At 39.9% G+C, this 21,139-nt stretch overlaps 1 protein-coding gene across 12 annotated transcripts in view; it reads right to left on the reverse strand.

The window, feature by feature from the left end:
• The window catches only part of MICAL3 (microtubule associated monooxygenase, calponin and LIM domain containing 3), a 151,596-nt gene that overhangs the window by 90,371 nt on the left and 40,086 nt on the right, over positions 1-21,139 (reverse strand). For all 12 annotated transcript variants that reach the window (XM_032189435.1, XM_032189425.1, XM_032189408.1 and 9 more), the window contains exons 2-11: positions 13,800-14,175; positions 7,786-7,993; positions 6,205-6,321; positions 5,418-5,519; positions 4,696-4,851; positions 4,016-4,116; positions 3,096-3,353; positions 2,394-2,509; positions 1,797-1,923; positions 1,153-1,246 (exon numbers count right to left, since the gene is read on the reverse strand). In XM_032189435.1, coding sequence (XP_032045326.1) covers positions 1,153-1,246; positions 1,797-1,923; positions 2,394-2,509; positions 3,096-3,353; positions 4,016-4,116; positions 4,696-4,851; positions 5,418-5,519; positions 6,205-6,321; positions 7,786-7,993; positions 13,800-14,063 — 1,543 coding nt within the window. In that variant the 5' untranslated portion in view covers positions 14,064-14,175. The remainder of the gene's footprint in view (positions 1-1,152; positions 1,247-1,796; positions 1,924-2,393; positions 2,510-3,095; positions 3,354-4,015; positions 4,117-4,695; positions 4,852-5,417; positions 5,520-6,204; positions 6,322-7,785; positions 7,994-13,799; positions 14,176-21,139) is intronic.

A 21,139-nucleotide genomic window follows, 5' to 3' on the forward strand; every position in this document is an offset into this window, starting at 1 on the left:
AGAAATCAAGTTGTTAAGTAGAAACACACAAAATCTCTTACATGAATTTTAACTACATCATAAAAAATATGAATAGGCAAATAAAACCTCCGTGTAAACAATATGCTCCTTCTACAATGAGCAACACAGGACAAAATTATTATTATTATTATTTTTAAAGACTATCATATCTATTTTAGCTCCAATAAAGGATTTTTCATTCGCTAAAAAGTAATTACAGAAGTTATATCTTGCCAGACATTTCACCCTAGCCCTCATAAAAGAGCCCCATGAATAAAGCAGTCACAAAGGCTTGTTTTAAATATTATTAAAAGGATATACAGTAGTACAATGCTCTGTAAAGCCCAGATACACTATTTGTAATGCAAGAATTACAAATGTACTTTTGCAATTGTTTCTTTCCTATTGAAAGCCTTCCATTAGAAGTGCTGACCTGTTTTGACCTTGCCTTACTGCAAGATCTGACAAGATTACAGCCTAAAGGGACATGGTTGCAGGCCAAAGAACAAATCCAAAAACTACATATTCAGCAGTGAAAGGAGGCTCAGCAGCAATGCACCATTCAGAGAGACCCCAATGCTATCTGGACATTCAAAGGCAAAGTGTGCAAATGGAAATGTTCAACATACCCCTCAGGGCATAGGACAAGTAGACAGATACTGAAATGCTTCTCAGAAGGCATCTAGCTTTCAGAATAACATAAGAAAAGTGAGGTTCCATTTAGTTAAGCTAGGAAATGAGATTAAGTAAAGAAAAGCATAAACATGAAAGACTGTACTAGAAATAACTTCTGTTATTTTTATAAGGATTTTGTGTTTACTGTTAGAGTGCACTCAGGCAAGCCCCCTGCACTCTAAGTAAGGACAGTGTTATAGGGACAAGGGAGGTGAAAAGCAATGCTTGTATAAGATGTCATGTTCTAGAAATATTGCAGCATTATAAAGCAAGGAAACTAGGTAAACAAAAATATATTTGCATGCTAATTGAAACCTGAAAGATTGGAAAAGTCAGACTGCTGACAAAACAATTGCTGGATACTTTTTCTACAGCAAAAGAGCCTGACTAAACAATACACTAGTGACATTGCTCCACGTGCTCTGCACTAATTCAGCCCCAGAATACCAAAAGGAATGGAGCAGTAACAAGGCCTACCATTCCGGGTCAGCTTTGGTGTCCTGGAGTTCACAAAGTTCTCTATTTCCAGGTGAATATCTTTCAAGTCTCCTGTATTATACAAGTGGCGTACCTAAAATGATGCAAAAAAATAAAAATAAAAATGACCAACATGCTATGTACCCAACATCCATAAAGAAAGGGCAGGAGGACAAGGAGGAGTCATCCCAAGGCAACAGAAAGAGGACAAGTATTCTCATGTAGCAGAAAACTCTAGCTCAAAAACTCCAGAACAAGGGACAATTTGTCAGTGCTGAATAGTTTAGATAATTGTTAATGCTCAGTGGACACCAAATTGCAATGATAGACTGGTATACTAGACTTAGTACAAAAAAAATGCATGCACAGGCACATGTTTACAGATTTCAAGTATCGTCACAGCATGGTTAAAACTGTCAAAATCAAGAATACAGATGATTTAAAAGCACATTTTTACAACTCCTAAACTCTAGATAAAACACGAATTAAAGAGCTTGACTCTTGTCTGATATATCTGCATTTCACTGCTTCCAAGTTACACTGCCACAGTCAGGTCATTATCTGTCCCAAAACACGAGCATAGTTTCACCTACGAAAAGACAATGCAGATTACAAATATGCAGAAGCACCATTTTTCTAGTTACCTGTTGTGGCCGCAAGAAGTTGACATTGATATTGGGATACCGGGTGGCTGGATCAATGCTATAATGGCTGAAGTTTTTACTCACATTCTCAGGGGTGGTCTGAGGCAGTAGCCTATAGATGCTTTCCCTTAGGGAAAAAAAAAAAAAAAAGTTTGTTTGTAAAGATGCATCACTATTAATATTGCTAAGAAAATCATAAAAGATATTTACAAGATAATAGGGAATGGCAAACAGTTTTGTTGTCTCTGGTACTTCAAAGGCACCTACATCTTCATCTAGTTTGCTATTGAAAGGCTTGTGACAGTAAGTCAGGCTCACTTTCTCCACGTAATACCAATAAGCACCAAGAAAAGACTCTTCATCTAATCTGCTTTGTAAAACTAGGACCAAAAACAGCTTCAACATTTCTTATTCCTCTCTAAATATACTTCAGCTTATCAGCTCCTTCAGATTTTTTTCTTTGATTTAATTATATGCACAAGCACCCTCTAAAGACAGTGAGAATCTTTATCTCCTATCTATCTATATATTTGCACTAGAAGGAATTGGAACGAATGATGAGATCAGAACTGAAAATGGAAGCATTTTTTCTACTACCTCTCTGCAAGAACTTCCAAAGGACTTGCTCCAAGTGACCAACTTCGTACCATCCAAGCAGAGTCCATTGCAGCCAAAAATCCTCTGGCTATTCCAGTTCCCATTGGCCAAAATGGCTAATATAACAGTTTCCAAAAAGAAGAACAGAAAGGAAAAACATCAGTTAGAGAACATTTTAAACCAATACCATGAATATAGAAGGTAATCTGCTGGGAAATTACTGCTCAGTAATTAGCTTGAAGCTCTACTCCCACTGGGCTAGAGGAAGCTAGATGCATGGTGAATTGTCCATGAGCTTCCTCAAGGCCAAATGCTCCTCTATTGCCAACAGCTATTCATAGCCTAGAGTATCTTAAGAGCTACTCTACAATACTATACTTCTTAACCAACTACAAAATGCTAATTATTAACAGGCCTGGAGTAGGTTCCCACAGCGAGTATAATTGTCCCAATAAGAAGCACATGGAATAGATATAACTTCAGAAAACTCTGCACATATTTTCTTAAGCATGATCATTACTAAATATTCTGTTTTCCCAACATGCCTACCCTTCTTTCAAACGTCCAACTTTATTATATAATAAACAGCAGTGTTCTTCATAATAACTGTCTTACAGGCAGCACACATTTCAGTGATGGTTGCAATGGTTTGTGCTTACACTTCAATTCCCTGTTTACAAATGGTAAGTTTAAAACACAAACCTCTAAGAGACTGTCCCCAACCAGTGCCACAAGTAGCTGGTGGCCATTCTGCTCTCGCACCAGAGCTGCATTCTCTGATGCGTACATGCACGTGAAGTCAAACATTGCCACATCTGGCTGCCCGTAGTGATTGATGGCAAAGTCTAGTGAAGGCAGTTGCTGATTAGTGGAAAAGTCAGCTGCTTCTCTGGCATAGTTTAGCAAAGCCTCCTGGTCCACGTTCTCCCGAGAGAGTAGCAACTCCGTATCAGCATAATCCTGCCAAAGAGAGACAAGTGAAACAGTCAAATCTATAAGGTTATTTTAAGACTGGCATATACAATGTTGACATTAAAAAATCCACTACAATCCTCTGATACAGGTTTGCCCTTTAATTCTTACATTCCTAACAACGCTTATAATTCCAAGGAAAAATTTCGTAAATCTTTTACTGAAAACAGGCATCAGTCCTACTGGCATTTCTAAGTGTGAAAGGGCCAACAAACTTTTGAGCATTTCTCTTCACACAAAAGGCACAAGACCTCACTCCTTATGTATTCGGCCAAACTACTTTTAAATCTGCTTCTATCAGAATAAGATAGATGTAAATTTCCAAGAATTTCTTCACTCCCTGCTTTTTCATTTCCATTAAATGACAGAAGCTTAAACAAGCCACCAAAGGTTCTTTAAGCATATATTAATGTGAACAAACCCCTCAAATTGACAAAAGGATACAAATTTAGACAGGGTAGATCTTACAACACTTTTCTCATGGCTGAAAATACTTCAGAAGGGCATTAATCACATATGTTTGTTTCTAAAATACACCTGTATAAAAACATCATGCAGTGAAGTAAGAGTGTGTTTTCCCTTTTAGCATACTAAAAACAAGTTGTCCCACAATCTTAGTACAAAAAGTATATATAAAAGTGAACACTCACATGCCGTATTACACCTTTATCCAGTAGGCTCTGTTTTTTGGCAGTCATGACAAAGTAGTGTGTATCATCTTTATAGTAGACAATGTTCTCCAAGTCAATACCTTGTGACAGAACAAGATAGTGAAGGAACATGTTACACAGTACGTGCAAAAATGATCGCTTTGGAAGAAAGTAAATTGAAACTACATGGTTAGAAAACCCTAGAGAGAGTGCCAAGCAACTTCCTCCCGTGCTTTTGATGATTTTTAAAAGTTACATCTTCAACAAAACCACAGAGCATTTCCCCTATATATACGTATTTTTTTTCAAAAATATATTTATATTTTCAAAAATATATTTATCATGACAGTAAGGTTTGTATGCAGATGTGGAGTGCAGGAAGCTAAACTCAGGATTCAGGCTTTTCTTAAGAGCAGATCAGATTTCCTGAAAACCCTCATGGAAATAAGTTCTCCACTTCTGAACAAAATGACACATCTCAATGACACACACCTGCTTTGTACAGATGTATAGAACAGATGTAAAAATGAGGGAAGCGAGATTTCAAAGAGAGACGGCAATGACTGACTTCTTGGCACAAGTCATTTGTTTATTGATTAAACATCGTGATACCTGAGTTACAAATTTGAAGTAAGAAAGACAAACAGTTTTCATTGGAAATTTGGCAATTGCTGACAAACCTGTGGCTTCTCGTAGATCCTGGAAGAATTTCTGGTTGAATATGAATGCCACACCACTGATCTCTTCTACTTTGGCTTCAGCTGTGGTGTTGCGATTGATGAAGTTTGCTGTGATAGCAATCGCTAGTTTACCACGGAATTCTTTTCGGCGAAACCCTATGGGAAAGATAAAGTAGTAATGCTGAAAAATAGAGCATAGCTTCAGAGAATGCTCACCATGCCGTAGACAGGTGTCTTCACAAAATAAAGGAGAGATAGGATCTGATATATTACAAACTACTCCACTGAGAAAGCAACAATTGCTTCATCAGAAAAATAGAGGTTCTTATTTAGGGAAAAAGCTCTCCCCTCTCTTTCTTACCTCTTTCCCCAAAACTGTAATTTGCATCAAAATACTAGATAAAATTCTCTACTACACAGAAGAAAATTTAACACTTCAACTCCTACTTTCAAAATTAAGAGTTACAACACTATTTAGCTAAAGAAAGAAGGTGGGAAAAATATTCAGGTCAAATATCTCATTCTTTTGCTGGTGGATAGAAAGAGGAAAAATATGGTCCATGTGTCTTGATAAAAACAGATTTCTACATGGACTTTTAACTTTTTTTCCTAGTCAAATGTATTTTTAGATTTTGATCAGGCTTTTAAAGTCTTTTTTCTTCATGTCTGCTCTAACTAATTTAAGAATTAGTTCTATTTCAAAGAGAATTATGGACACTTACCTTCTAAGGTGTTCCTCCTGCCATCCCCTCCAATGATTACTTCAAATTCATACTCCGACACTGGATGGGTTTTTGGATGGACCAATGCACGCCAACCTATTCCTGTTGGTAAACTCCAGGTTAATGACAAAATAAACAATGCACATAGTAGAACAAATATATGAAGACACATCCATAATCCCTTTCTCACATTGTCAATAAAGATAGACTGCAGGATAGCTATATCATTGACAAGGCTGTTGCTGACTTGCACAGCCACTCTGTGTGAATCAGAGAATGCACTATGCTAGACAGCGACATTCCCAATAACCCCTCCCTGATTATTACCTTTAAGGATCACTACAACCTTCATAGGTTCTCTACTATTTATTCAATTATCAGAATGCCAAAAGACAAGTAAGCCACTCTCTCTCAGCAATCGGACAGTGGGTTTCACAGCAATGCAAACAGCATAACAAAGATCATTCACTGATATAAATATCCTCTGTGAATTCAAAGAAAGGAGTTGTTTTAAAAAGATACTTTCTAAGTGTAATAGGTTTAAATATGTTAGGAGAAATTAGAACCTACTGTGTTTTGGATTATTTCTGCTTAGTAATTCAGGTGATCTTGTTTTATCAGAAAAAATAAAGCCTATTAAAAACTCAAGCAAAAGTGTATTGAAGATTCCTCTCATTAATGGAGCATGAGGAAAAGACTCAGAGTCATATGCAACATTAAGGAGTGGGAATCTGTGCCCCCTACCACAATTTCCCCTTTCTCTAGAACCCATTTCAAAGCTACTTGCTTTCATTTTCCTGATCCTCTGGAGGGTAAACAAGCCCCTGAAATTCCACATTGACGTGGATCTCTATTCCCAAGATCAAGGCAACCTTCAAAAGGATAAGCTGGAGTTGACGGATACCTGAAAAAAAAAGCAGACGATAAAGAAATAAGAGAAAAAGGAAAGAGCACAAGTGCACACATCTCTGTTTGACATTACTGATAAATTGATTTAAAGGCTAGCTGCTGCTTTCTTCTTCCCGCTGTGTTCCCAGCACTTCATCCAGGCAGCACTGGTGTGTAGTATCATGGCATGCCAAGAAACGTCCATGTAGCGGAAATTCCAGTCCTTCCCCAAGAAAGTAAATATTTTTTTACCACTTCAGCCCCCAAATCAACAAGGGAAACAACCAGAACATGCACTACAGGAGAGGCATTAAAGAGAGCACAAACAGGACTGCGCTTTTGTCACAGAGGATGATTAGCCATTTGATCAAGTTCGCTGTAATATTGAACTGCATCTTACTTCTAACACCTTCGGGTTAGTGGGGACATAGTAAGTTCCTCGTCACCTCTTTCCACTTAAGTTAGTGTAGGTAGCAAGTATGAAAATGAGAGTGTGGCAAACAACTATTTGAAGTAAGACATCTTACTGCCACATTTCAGATAGTGAAATGAAGAAGTGCTTCACCAAAACACTAAATTTAATCTGTGCTGAGATACAAAAGAAGATGACAAAGTACTGGAAGAATAAAAATAACGAGAAATTGGAAGAGAAAAAGAAATCTGCAAGACTGAAGTAACAAAGTCTACAAAGCTGTTGCACTGAACAAGAAGCTAAATCTTACCTACTATGTTTATGTCAGTTTATACTTCCACTTATGCCCTATGGTGAACACAGACTGGTGGGCAAACTAACCTGTCTGGTAAATTTTTGAGAGAAGAAGTGAAAAATGGTAGCTCCTGCCCTACTAAAGCGTACAGCTTTCAAAAGAGAAAGTCTTCTCAGAATTTGAAAATTACCAAAATTTTTCTCCATTTCAATGTGCAAACATCTATTTAATTAAAATCTATTCAGAGGCTGGTGGTGTTCTTGAAAACATCTTTACCACTCTTCCAAAATTTAACAATGCAAAAACTGCTCCTGCATTTTCCAGATCAACATTCAAAAGAACGTTCAAAAACATTCAGTAATTAAAAAAACAAGCAAACAAACAAAACATATCACACACAATGTTCAAGAGCAATGGAATAATGTGGCAGCTGCAGCAATGTAAGAGGAAAAACAGGAAAATGATCCATCAGGGGAAAAAAGCTTTGAACCTTAGACGTACTTTTCAGTGTATGAAAAAGTTAGGCCTCAGAAACTAGTAGTTATAAAAGATGCCAGATATATGTTGTATGTTTGATGATTCCATGGCATGATCTATTTCTTTTGCATATGGGTCTAGCTCAAGCTGTGCCACGCAAAGGTAATGTTGCGTTACGCCATACAGATGTGAGATCAGTGGCAGGTGCAGGATGCATTTCAGTGAGTTACCCCCTGCCCTCAGCCACCTCTCCCCTGCGAAGATGTGCTGCCATACCTAGCAGCGGCTGTACTTACTGATATGGTCTATGGATCCTGCACAGAATTTGCCATAAAACTTCTTGGCGCCAAGCCCCCTCAAGTCATGTATGGTGAACGGCCACAAGTGCAGGACATTATTGCGGGAAAAGGCGTCCCTCTTCTCTATGACCACCACCTTGGCTCCCAGGAATGACAGGTCGATGGCTGTGCGAAGGCCGCAAGGTCCAGCCCCAATTATCAGACACTGCAAAGCAACCAAGTACACAGTAACTTTACAGTCCGAGGAGGAAAAAGGTATTTTTGCCATAGCTTCAAAGCATCCTAGCATCAGTCTTTCTATTGTCACCTGCCATGCTCTGGCACGGATATGTTCAAGCAGTACCTGCAACCTGAAAATGAAACATATCACAGAGAAATGAAAAGTCTGGAGAAACAAGCAAGTCACCTGCCTCTTTCCAACCCTTCTTTGAAGAAGGGCTGCCAAGGCGTGCTCTCCGGGCTATGTAAGCACATAGAGAACAGCAATATTTCTGAAGGCTTCTCCCCCACTTTCCACCCATGTGTTTTCTGTTCTCAGAGGAAGGTGAAGTAGCTTTTTCCTCATCTTCCAAAGCCTGAGCTAGCTTTCTTGAGAAGCTCTTCAGGAACACTAACAATTCCTCATCAACACTGAGCAGCACAGGAACAGTTACAGCAGAACAACACAATGCTTTCATAGACATAATTTAGAGTAGCACAGACAGCAGGCAAGGCAAAGCACTCAATGTAGGTGTATGCTGGTGCTGCTATTGTTGCAGCAAAGGAACCTCCAGGTAAGCAAATATAATATAAATATGAACTTTGCGTCACAAGAGCATTTTTATCAAAATACATTTTCTTCAACGTAACCTTTGTCTTTCATCTCCTCACATCCTTTTCCACTCTGCTCACAAACACTATTAGAGGCTAATACATGGCTTGAGAATGTCAAATACTCGCATATCTAGTGTTGGAAGTACTTCCTGGGAAGCAAAAGAATACATCAAAATATTTTAAGATTAAGAATCCAAGACAGTCAACTGATGCTTCTCACCCATGGAAACTGAAGTCCACAGGGAAAGCTGGCACATCTATGCATATTCACATGAATACAGGACAGTCCACTTTGTTGTACCATTTTTGTATTTTTTTTTTCTATTGAGTATAAACCAGACGCACCGAGTAAAAAGCCATCAAGTAGAGACTTTTACCATCATGTGAGTATTTTCCAGATCTTTATGTACCCTTACAGCTGGACAAGAAGGCTCTCTGAGAAATTCTTAAAGATGCTAAAACGTACTCAGAACCTAACCTTCTGATTAAACTGCCTATCCCAAAACAAAGATCTTTGTTCTCTAACAGTCTTCATATGCCAATTTTTACATTTTAACCTGTTATTTGCTGGGACGTATATTCTGCAAATGACGTGAAACAACAAATATAAAGCCTAGATGATAATAAAACAGTTCAGGTTGCAGCAGTAAAGAATTAACAACTGACATGCAGACTTTAACAGGGCTACTGTATCATGTCAGAGGTCATACAAACCTAAGGGCAGAGATCCAAGTCTAGAGGAAAGAGAAGGGAAGGATAACAGCACTCTTTATTTAGTAGCTTTGGGAACGTGAAGGCATATATGTAAAAAAGGCAGCCCAACCACTGCACTATTAGCAATGTGACTCCAAAATAGGCTTGAATATTGAACATGTGTCCAACTCGGAATTTCTCAAAAGAGACAATCAGCTAAGATCTAGTATATTCTTCCAGTTCAATACTGTGGGTTAAGTATAACTCCCCAACACCACCTAATTTTGTTTTTAAAACTTGTAAGAAAATTAGCTGAGTGTGTCATATTTAACCATGTAATAATTTGGCTCAAACAACTAAAACCTTCAAAGAGATTGCATTCAATAAACAACACGACCACACTGAGATGGGCGAATTCTACTCTTTGGTAACTTTCCCAGTATAAAATAGTTACAATGGAGAACACAACACAAAATTAATTATACTAATATCAGACTATTCAAGCTCAGGTATACGTAATCAAATTAAAAACTCATTACCTGTAATTTTGTCACAGAAATGTAAAGACGATTTTTTTCTACAAGCTTTTTTTTTTTTTCCCCATATGCAAGAATGTGGTTAATATCCAGTTTATGTTTAGGACTCTAGCTGTTGTGGCTATAAAATATATGATACTCAGCAAAGCCATTCATGGCCAAGTTTGCCACCTTGTTTTAAAAAATGCTGTAATAAAACACAGCAAGTTTTAGGGACAATTAAAATGAGAAGAAAATATTCTGTTCCCTTTTCCACCTCTCGTGACTCTTCCAGTTTCTGATCCCTCACAGAAACCTAAGTTGTGGTTCTTGCACAGGCAGCAGTAAGCACAAGAGATGCCAAGCACAGCCGGGTCACTGAAGGCAGTTCTTGTCGCTCCTCCTTCCCTTTCCCCACGATGACTCCAAACAACTGTTGCGGAGTGCTAAAGCAATCTCACCCTTCACAAACACGTCCTGCTCAAGATCCTTCGGATAAATTATATTTAGTTGCCAGTAACAACACCATGGTAATGTAACATAAAATGAAAACTGAAATTCTGTATTCTCTGTATAACCAACAAAGAGAAAAGTCCACGAACGGAGAATCATCTTCCTGTTCTCTTTTGAGGTGCTCAGGCTAAACGAATAAAGGGACTAGTGTAAATGTTTGAAAATATTTACACTTGAACAAAGCATCACATGTAAATCTTGCCTTCATGAACTATACACCCAGTTATCTGTATTCTGGTTAACCGGGACACCAGCCACGTGATGCACGAAGTGCCCAACTCTAGTCATGGCACACCTTATAAATAGGCAAGTGGGAACTAAGCTCCAGAGGATGAGATCTTCAAAACTGGTATACGCTGAAATACATAGGAGCCAATTTTACTAAAGAAATGATCAGTATCTGTTCTAATAACATGGGTAAAATCTTAAGCTTTGTTTAAAATTCTATCATTTCCACATGACCACTTATGTTTCTGTATTTTTAATTAGTGGTTTGTAAATTACATTAAAAATTTGGAAAATAAAACTAAGTGAAGTAGGAGACATCACATCAGACATGATTCAGTTCCCAGAATGCTTCTACTTCGAATAGTTGTGATTATCTCTGAGGAATTACATACAAACTTTTAATGGCAGATGCCACTAGGGTAGGAAACAAGTCATTAACAGAAATATATATGAAAAATATAAAAATAATACACACACATCATTTCTTTATATAAAAATACTCAACAAAGTTTATGTTTAATGCCATACAAAAAGAATTTATCATCACAGGTATGTATTAAATTTCAGATGTACTAACAAATAAAATGTTATTTTAAACTAAATTTCAACCTCAGCTACCTAATTTCACTACTCAAAATGACTTGAATCCCAGCTTCACCATCCTATATATTTCTGGGTTGGGGCAGACAGGTGCCACCCTTTTTACCTGCATTTCTACTGAGCATCTCACCAAAGGCTTCTCAGAAACACTGGCAAATATGACCTGCCTCCCCTCCTTGTTCTCCTTTGCTTTCTCTCTTCTCCATGCCCTCCCCTTCCTCTAGAAGGAACCAGCTCAGTGTGAATGATGACCAACACCGCCTGATTGTTTCATTGTTTTCCACATTGATCTATATGCATCTGCTACCTATAATCTGAAGTAACAATTATAGAACATAGAAACATAGAAACATAGAATGCTTTGGGTTGGAAGGGACCTTAAAGATCATCAAGTTCCAACCTCTCTGCCATGGCAGGGACACCTCCCACCAGACCAAGCTGCCCAAAGCCCCATCTAACCTGGCCTTGAGCACTTCCAGGGATGGGGCATCCATGGCTTCTCTGGGCAACCTGTTACAGTGCCCCACCACCCTCATAGAGAAAAAGTTGTTCCTTATATCTAATCTAAATCTATGCTCTTTTAGATTAAATCCATTACTCCTTGTCCTATCTCTACACTTCCTGACAGAGTCCCTCCCCAGCTTTCCTGTAGCCTTCTTTAGGTACTGGAAAACTGCTATAGGGTCTCCCTGCAACTTTCTCTTCTCCAGGCTGAACAACAGTCACAGAATATCCTGAGTTGGAAAGGATCCGCAAGAATCATCAGGTCCAACTCCTTCAGTTCGCGAAGGCCAGCAACCCATGGGAGGGACCCCAAACCAGAGGAGGAGAAGAGAGTGGCCATGAAGAAGTGGCAGAGACAAAGCACTATGGACTGACCACAACCCTCATGTTTATGAAATTTGGGGTTTAAATGTAACATAATTAATTACATTGTATATTTTCCATATTATATTAATTACACTTAAAATGCAGACTAAAACCCAAGGCCACAAGAACACAAACTGGGAAACTGAAAAATTTGACCCAATGCAAGCAATTAAATGAAAAAGCTTATTAACCCCAGAATACAAAGCTAAACATTTAATTATGTGTTGAAAAATACACCAGGTTTATTCAAATATTTAAAATCTTCTTAAAATTTCTGCTTGATTCAATCTGGGTTGAATTTTCTATCAGATGCTTAGATTGATCACACTGTCAAAAATTATATACTTTTGCCTGAGATCTAGGTGATGGTTGTTCATAGCAGGTTACACAGAGTTAGATGTCAATGGAGAACAACTTTTCATATGGCCATATACTGATAGGATGAGGGGAAATGGTTTTAAACTGAAAGAGGTGAGATTTAGATTAGATGTCAGAAGGAAATTCTTCACTCAGAGGGTGGTGAGGCACTGGCACAGGTTGCCCAGAGAGGCTGTGGATGCCCAATCCCTAGAGGTGTTCAAGTTCAGGTTGGAGGGGACCCTGGGCAACCTTATCTAGTGGATGGCATGCCTGCCTATGGCAATGGGGTTGGAACTGTATGGTTTTTCAGGTCCTTCCAACCCAAGCCACTCCATGAATCATAGAATCATAGAATCATAGAATATCCTGAGTTGGAAGGGACCCTTAAGGATCATCAAGTATAAACTTTTTTTTATTTCCACAACAGCTAGGACAAATGGATCTTGGTCCATCAGTGATTTATACAAGTGTTATTTTAGCATTTAATTATAAATTTCACCATCTATATGAAAATGGTAAATGGAAAGCGAGACAATCAAGGAAATAACTTTCTAATATCTAGGTGGAAATCAAACTTCAGTCCTCATATCTGAACAACTGTTCATAATCATGAACAGGATTATTTCCCCCTCCGTTCTCTACTAGGTGAATTAGTCATTCATTTCTCCTATCAATTAAGATATCTCTTTTTCCAAAAAAGTTAATAGATGCTTTTCTTTCTCTTGTATATTAACTTCAATGAAGGAGGACAGAATCCTGTTCTAATTTTATTGTATTCCACACTATCTTCCTTTTTTTAAAAGAAGTGTATGATTATTTGCAAAAATAACTTACTCCATAAACATTTTTAATGATATGAAGAAATGTCTATCAGTAACAAAATAAGGAAGCTCAGACTGTAGCATCAAACAAGGGTACATGAAGCACAAACACCAGCTCACAACAATCGAGGTAAAATAAATTGGAAGAGGTGCACAAAAGCAGAAATCCCTAACAGTAAATACCACACATACCAATCTTTTAAAAGGAATCGGTATGGTTTCCACATTGTGGTTTTGTTTTTTTCTCTGAAATTCAAGTAATTGCTTCCTAAATCATGCTAAATTGAACATTTTGCCAATTTGGAAGGCATGTCTCTATCAAGAGACATGAGACTTTTTGAAATTAAAAGGGATGCACTTCAAAAAAATCCAGACATACGTATTTTGTATCTAAACCCCCAACAGAAAACTTCACAACCCAGTTATCTATTTTAAAAAACAAGCAAACAAAAACAAACAAAAAAAACAACTACCAAGATACAAGCCTACAAAGGAAGATTTTATAACTCAATCTCACTTATAGTACTGATGCCACAAAAAACATGAAGCACATTTTGACTCCCATGAATACATCTCCACAGAGGATCACTTTCCTTACCTTTGTGTTGGCGCATGCTTTCCCCTTCTTATAGTCCTTATGGCTGCCCCTCTTATCCAATTTGGCCCACAAGGCTTTGGCTTTCCAGTAATTTAGCTTGGACTTGAGTTTGTGATAGAAAGAACGATAGTCCTTGGGCTTTAGTTCTAGGTAGTCACAGAGCTCCTGGAAAGCCTTGAGAGTCCCCTTGCATGTTGAAGCCTGGACAAATCTGTCGAAGAGAACATGAGCCTGGTTCACCTTCTCGTTCTTACTTTCCTCCATGCTTCACACGTGGCAGCTGCCCTGGGGGGCAGCTGTTCTCTTCCAGTCTGCCAGATTTCCCAGTGTTGCTCTGCTGAGACACTTTCACCTCTGGCTTACGAGCATTATCAACCTGTGAAATAAAAAGAAGAAAATGTAACTGAGTTTGCTCTTTGCTTTTTTTTTTTTTTTTTTCTTTCCAAAATGATGTCTGTGCCTACTAACCTAAGAGCCCAGATTCTCAGTACCTAATGAAGGAAGTCCTAAATGAGTCAACTGATCAATAATACCCCAAGGAGTCTTGCCTGAGCTGACTGAAGCATGGCCTTCCAAAGCCCACCAAGGCTCTCTTCAGGCAGTGGCACACCTCTTCTCTGTTAAATCACCGAACACTTTACCTGAGCCAGTACACCTAAATAGTATTATCAAAGCTCTTGCTTCATATAAACAGCAGAGAAGATACAAGTCAACTGGCAGATGTTACATATCTTTGGAAGCAGACAGAAGTTTTGAAACAAAAGCTAGAGACTTATTAATGTAGCAGTGACAGTGATAACAAGATCACTGTGTTAATACCACAGCAATGGGTACATGCTGCTCTTGAAAACACGACTACCCCCAAGTATTTTAGCAGTTGGATTTCCATCAGTAAAAGAAGGTTTGGTCCTCTCCTTCAAAAACAACGTGTCTTTACCCATGATAAAAAGAGGAAACAGAATGGCATATCGCAAACTGATATTTCTGTTTGGGAGTGCTTGCAGTGTTTTTGTACACTGACATGACAAATACAATGATGGCTGCTGCAATCCTAGAAAGAAGTTAGACCTAACAGCAATCAAACGCTTAAGAAAAGATGTCAAGACTGAAAACAAAATGCCCACCTGCATTGCATCAAGCAGTATAAACACCTGTCTCACTTAGAGTCTGTGGGTATATTCCCGTCTCAGTAAGCAAGCAGCCTAAAAGCAAACTGCCTGCTGCATTTTCTGTGCAGAATTCTCAGACTATTTCCTCAGTTTTGTGGTTTTCAACTTCTTTTGATATGCAGATCCCTACTACATTTCAGGTGGTAGCTGGTGTTCTCAGCAGATGAAATATGCTAACAGGAGGTCTGCTACGCTTAGTTGCTTTTGTAGGATCTCTCAGAAATACAGAATTGTTTGGATCACAAACAGCAGATTTTGTTTAAAGAACAGCTGTTTTTCTCTCTCTTTCTTTTATATATAATAAAGTTTTTTCTTCCTTTTATATAAAAATACATACATCTAAGATATAAACAATTACTCTGCCCTCTAAGAAAGAATACTGCTGTTTAATCTTCAGATAGGGGAGGGCAGCATGGGAACATATGCTGGAACTATGAATGTGAAAACATTTCTGAGGTGCTTTTTCTCCTTTGTTTTTTTTTTTGTTTTTTTTGTTTTTTCAAAGGGTATTAAGGTGAAAAAGGAAATATGTGGACTCGGATAAAACCTTTTAGATTCTCACCAGCTCTTTTCCTGCTTCCAGCAGACAGGAAGCCAAGTCAAACAGTACAGCTCATGTCTCTTCCCCTCTGGTATGACAGCTCTGCAGCAGTTTATGTGGGCACTCCTGTTTTCCAAGCTAACACGGTATTTATTGCTTCAGTTTAGAAATAGCAAAGGAGACCTGGAAGCCTTTACAAACATCCCCAAACTGTTCATTATTAAAAATAAAAATTCCTGCAAAAGTCACAGGAATACAATGGGTTATACCAGAGAAAGTGATTCTAATTTTATTAGTTCAACTGCCCTAGAGGACTCGGTACAAACAAAGCTGTTTCTCTGACTGGCTGATACTGAAGTCATGTCCCCATCAGCACTGCTCACTAAGCATTATGGAACAAAATACTTTCCTTCTTTTTGATCTTCACTGTTGTGAAGCTGGAAATGTACTCCAGGCTTGCACCTCAGGGCAACTGCTCCAGTCCTCTAAGACACTGTGCTTTAAGCCTGCATCTCCTCTTCAGTTCTCAAAAATGTTATGAAGAGCGCCAACAAATCTCCTCTTATGTTGAAGGAGTAATTCAAGTGCATCTGGTAACGGAGATGTAACAAGATACCCACAATCTAAAGCCACATGCCTCGTTTACCACCAGCACCACGTTTCACATTGACTACTATTTTGTGTTGTATTTCCCATCTCTTGCACTCTGCCACCCAAACACTCACTTTCCACCAGCGCTTCAGATGCCTGATGCAATGCTTCCCAAGAATAAGCAACAGGAGTTACACGACCTAAATTCGGCGGAGTGGCAATTTCAGCCTGTTGGGCCACAGTCCATTACTGAGACCTCCAGGTGTGACGACAGCTTTGGTTTCACTTCTTGCTCTTGCTCCTGCTGTATTTCAGCAGAATGAAGCTGATCCTGGCTGCACAGCGAGGCCTCCAAGTTACAATCCACCCCGAGCGCTCTGTGCCCAAGGCTCGCCCAGCCAGGAGACAAACCTGCCAAAGCAGGTCATTTTGCGCGGCGCAACCAGAGCGGCACCTTAATTTCCCTGTTCTGCCTGCATCCCATTTCACGCCGGCTGTGAAGTCAGTTATGCCCACAGGTGAAGCACGGAGGCTTCAGTCACTGCAATTAGTCACTCTGCAAAACGCCGCATTCCTGACGTAAACACCCAAATCCTTGGAACCTATGAGCAACACGTTAGAGAGCATGGAAATTACAGGAGGCAAAGCAAGGGCAGGCAGGAATTATTTGCCAGGTTTCCAAGGGATTTGTATGCCATGCTGGCTCTTCTGCAAGCCTGCAGTATCCTGCATGTTTTGTCTCGAGGCAGCTGATTGCTGACTCAGAAGCTCTGTGAATTCCTTGGCTGAAGCATCGGGAGAGAAAGACAAAGCCCGTGAAAAAACGCATGCAAGAGCAGTGTTCATGTTGCTATTTACAATAATAGCAAGAGGTTGTCACTGACTCATGACTGCAAGTACACTCAGGATCTCCAGCTCTTGCCCAGGACAAAGGAACCCAACGAAAAGCAGAATCAGACAATGAATAGTTCCAGGTGCTGCTTCCTTCCCCTTCCCACAGTCACCACAGATGCATGAATATGCATATTTTACCAAACGCATGTGAAAGTCCAGTCCAGTGCCTGCAAAGCTCACCCCCTCCTTTTGTCAGATGGCAGAAACAGTTGCAAGTGATACACGTGGTGATTTTGGGTGTATACAGGCAAATTCCTGCAAACCCAGGGCTCCTATACTCCAGACAAATACGGCGCCATTGTAGAAATCACCTCCCCATGCTTTCAATCCAGATTTTGTTAAAAGTGCTCATTTATCTAATGACTTAGTCCTGAAAAAGTAAAATATTTCAGCATGGGAATGTATTTTCCAGCATTCTCCTCCATTTTTTCCAGCTGTAACTACTGACTTAATTCCATCTAAATTCACAGATTGCTTTGTCCAGCTCAAAACAGCATTTCAAGCGGATGAAACGTTTGCCAAAGTAACTGCCCAGACCCAACTCTGAGTGCTGAGTTTCTCCAAGCACCATGCAAGTACTTTCTTATATTCTGGTTGTTTCACAGCTGGGCAAATGCTGAGGATGCACACTCGACACAAAGCTCTGAGGAGGCAGTGATCAACAAAGCGTGGTACTGTATGAAAAGGCAAGTTGGTCCTTCACCCAGAAAACTACCAGTGGCTCCAACAGCCCCAGTGCCCATTGATCTCATCCTTTCCATAATATTTCCCATCGCCCAGCCACTTTCCATGTCCTTGCCTCCCCTTCACGGCCCCTCACCTTCTGCCTAAGCAAGGCTCAGTAACACGCTCTGGAAACTCTGAGCTTACTGTAGCACCGCAGCCAGCACGCACTTGCAACTTGGCTAGCAAAAGCCTAAGAACAGATTATATTGTTAAGCTTATGCTGCAGGCAGTGGGGACACCTATTTTTGTCCCACTCCTCCACCCAGCCACCAGTTTTCTTGTAGGAAATCAATTACCTTCAAGACTTTTATTCCCTGTCAACTCTGGATGAAATCGTTCCAAAGTTATTAAGGATGAACTGAAAAGCAGATGGACGAACAACTCAATCCCATAAGCTTCCCTTCTATAGGAAACCACACTAAAGAAAGTCCTTATTCCAACAAATGAAAAAGCTCTGTTTCCATTTCCAGGATTTATTTTTACTTTTAGCTAAAGCTAAAGAAATGGCCTTTGCTACAATATGTTCATCACATTCTAAGTCATCACAGATATCAAAAAGTGCAGGTTTAGGGTGGCTGCAAGGCTGTGGAACAGATGGCAAAAAGAGGACACTTTTGACAAGAAAAGCTAAAAAAAAAAAAAAAAAAAAAGCAATTATAATTATTTTAGCTCCATATTATGCAGACAAGAAATGAGAAAGCAGGAGGACAAAAGGGCGGGGCTGCCATTGTTTGTGGCTTCCCCTTTTATGCCACATGGAAAAAAGGAAAGTCAGTACAGTTTTAAGATGGTATTTTGATTTGCTCTCATTCATAAAATTTGACATTCAAGAAAATACACTGGGCAATAAATGTTTGTGTTTAATACACTTATCAAGCCTGATTTGGTAGGCTTCTGCCCACCACAATGGGGTGGATCAGTTGGGTCTCCATCTGTTTCCTTCCTCATCCCATCAAGCCAGAGCAAGAGTAGGAGAAAGAGAAATCAGATACGAACTTGTTGCAAATACAAGAACCCATTCGTAGTAAGATGATCAAGGCATATGTACAAACAGGTCACACAGAATTGTCACATGGAGAAAACAGTCCAGTAATGATTTGAAAAGAAATACAATGACATCCAAGAACATGGAAACAAATACAGTGGCAGCTACAGATATTTGGTTCCCAATTTTATATGAAGGTACTGAATAAAAATATGTAGATCGTTCTTTACTAACCCTTTCTTCAGTGCCATAAGATGTTTACCGACAACATTAGACCTACAAAACGAAACCTTTTATTTACATGAATTCAGCAAACATATTCTGTTGCTCTGTCATACACTTCTCTTTGATCAAATCACAGTCCTCATACTGAATGAACACCAACGTTAAAAAAAAAAAAAAAAAAAAAGGAGGCCAAGAAACAGATCAGCTGTCTTCTCTCCTCAATTTGATAAGAACCAATGTCCCCAAAAGTTCTACCTAGCATTTTCCTTCTGGTCTTTGGGGGAAAGCTGCTTAGCTTAGGTAGTGGAAGTCCTATATGCCGTTGACCATTTTAGCCAGTTTCTTTGAATCAGATAGGGTGCTTAACCAAAGTCTCCAAACAAAATGAAAGAGCCAAGACAAAGAAATGACACCACGGAAGAGGAAGAGGTAACTGTCCCCTTATAGGATGGGTAAGGGAACAGTAAGCCTTCCGGATGGCTGTCCAATTGTAAGACCAGCTTCAGGACAGACTACCTTAACTCCCTGAATACACCTGTGACACAGCCACGTACCAGAGAGATCCCTCAGAGCACAAATCTTCAATCTGGGGGCAGCAGTAACCGATGCAGTGATCCCTTCTCACCTAGAAGGTACTAGTCAACTGTGACTGAGAAGCTGGGGACACATCTTGGAGCTGTCACCACACTGTGAAGAACTGCACAGTAACCCTACATGCACAGCAAAAAAACCCACACATTTCTCGAAGCAGAAAACACGCCTTTCTCAGCAAACAGTAGCACTTCTCACTGGAATCAAAACTGTCACGACAAACTTTTTGGAGCATGCCCATTAGCACACATCACGCAACGCTTCCCTTTACAAGCCCCCCAAAACCTCACGGTATCTGACAGCAAAGGCCCCGTTCATTACCTGCACGGTGAAATCCATGAGGCTACAAAACCTCCTGAAATCCTTCCTGGCACAGACCATCTTAAACACTAATGTGAGAGAGCACTGAAGGCAGGCCGCTACCCATCATCATCGCTGTTGCACAGACCGTACGGCAACGAGGTGCTCTGTGACGAGCCTCCTGCTCTGGGAGAAAGGGCACCACGTGCTTCCAGGACACGAGTTCATCTTCCTTCACGAAGACTCATTCTTGGTGCACCCACTACAACACGGTGCCAGCTTTTGCCTCCACCTCCTCCCAGATTTTATCACAGTAAATACCAGAGGATGCTACTCTTGCCAAGAGACTCACCCCTATCTCACAGCTTGCCACCCTTCCCTTGTGAACAACTGCCTCAGAAGCCTTAGGCACCAACACTTCGCTAAGCCCATGAGAGCAAATTGTAATTTCCTAGCCTCCCAAAGCCAAAGCCACATGACAGTGAAGGCTTCACTCATTCCCTGTGTGGTAAAATCCATGGATCTCCCACAAATTGTTGGGACAAACCCTCAAATCACAAATCCTTGTGTTTCAATATAGGGAGCCCTAAAACCATTCCCATGAAGACCATTCCCCACCCCGCAGGCAGGCAGACTGCCGGTATTTTCTGATGAGCAACACAAACCCAGCTTCTGTGCTGCGTGCCATGGCTTTGCACTAGGTGAACGTGACTTCACTACAGGGCTGAACCACCTGGAGGCTTCCTACTCCACTGCTTCACAAGGAGATTGAACGTCATTCCCTCATTTGAAGTACTTTGAAGCCATTCTTGATGTTACCTTTCAACAAGAAAACCCATCCTGAAGTTAGTTCCTACCTAGTTTTGCAAGCTGGACTTCCTCCCTGGAGTTCTTCAAATGCCATCTGAGGAAAAGCTCCTACACAAAAAAGGCCTCTAAGAAATGACTAGAATGACACTTTCACAAAACTTTACTTCTAAGACTCCACATGGGGAAAAAGCAAATCAGTCAGCTTAGCACAGCCAGACATAAAAGCTTTTGACATCGTACAGGGTACAGATTTTCATCTTTCTGAGCCAACATTGTACGACAGTAGGAAAAGAGGTTTTCAGAAAAGCTTTGCTGAACATGAGAGAACAGGAGCATTGTTCTGACCCAATTAGAAAGTTTGAGCAGAAAGAAGACTGGAGGCTACAAAACACACCGTAATGACCTCTTCTGCAGCCCAGTGATCCAAGTCCTCGGAGGTTTTCAGGTTCTACCAGCACTTTGATCAACACAAGCTACCCCACAACACAGTACAGATAGAGCCTGGAGA

The sequence above is a fragment of the Aythya fuligula genome, chromosome 1, assembly GCF_009819795.1.
Source record: "Aythya fuligula isolate bAytFul2 chromosome 1, bAytFul2.pri, whole genome shotgun sequence".
NCBI classification, from domain to species: Eukaryota; Metazoa; Chordata; class Aves; order Anseriformes; family Anatidae; genus Aythya; species Aythya fuligula.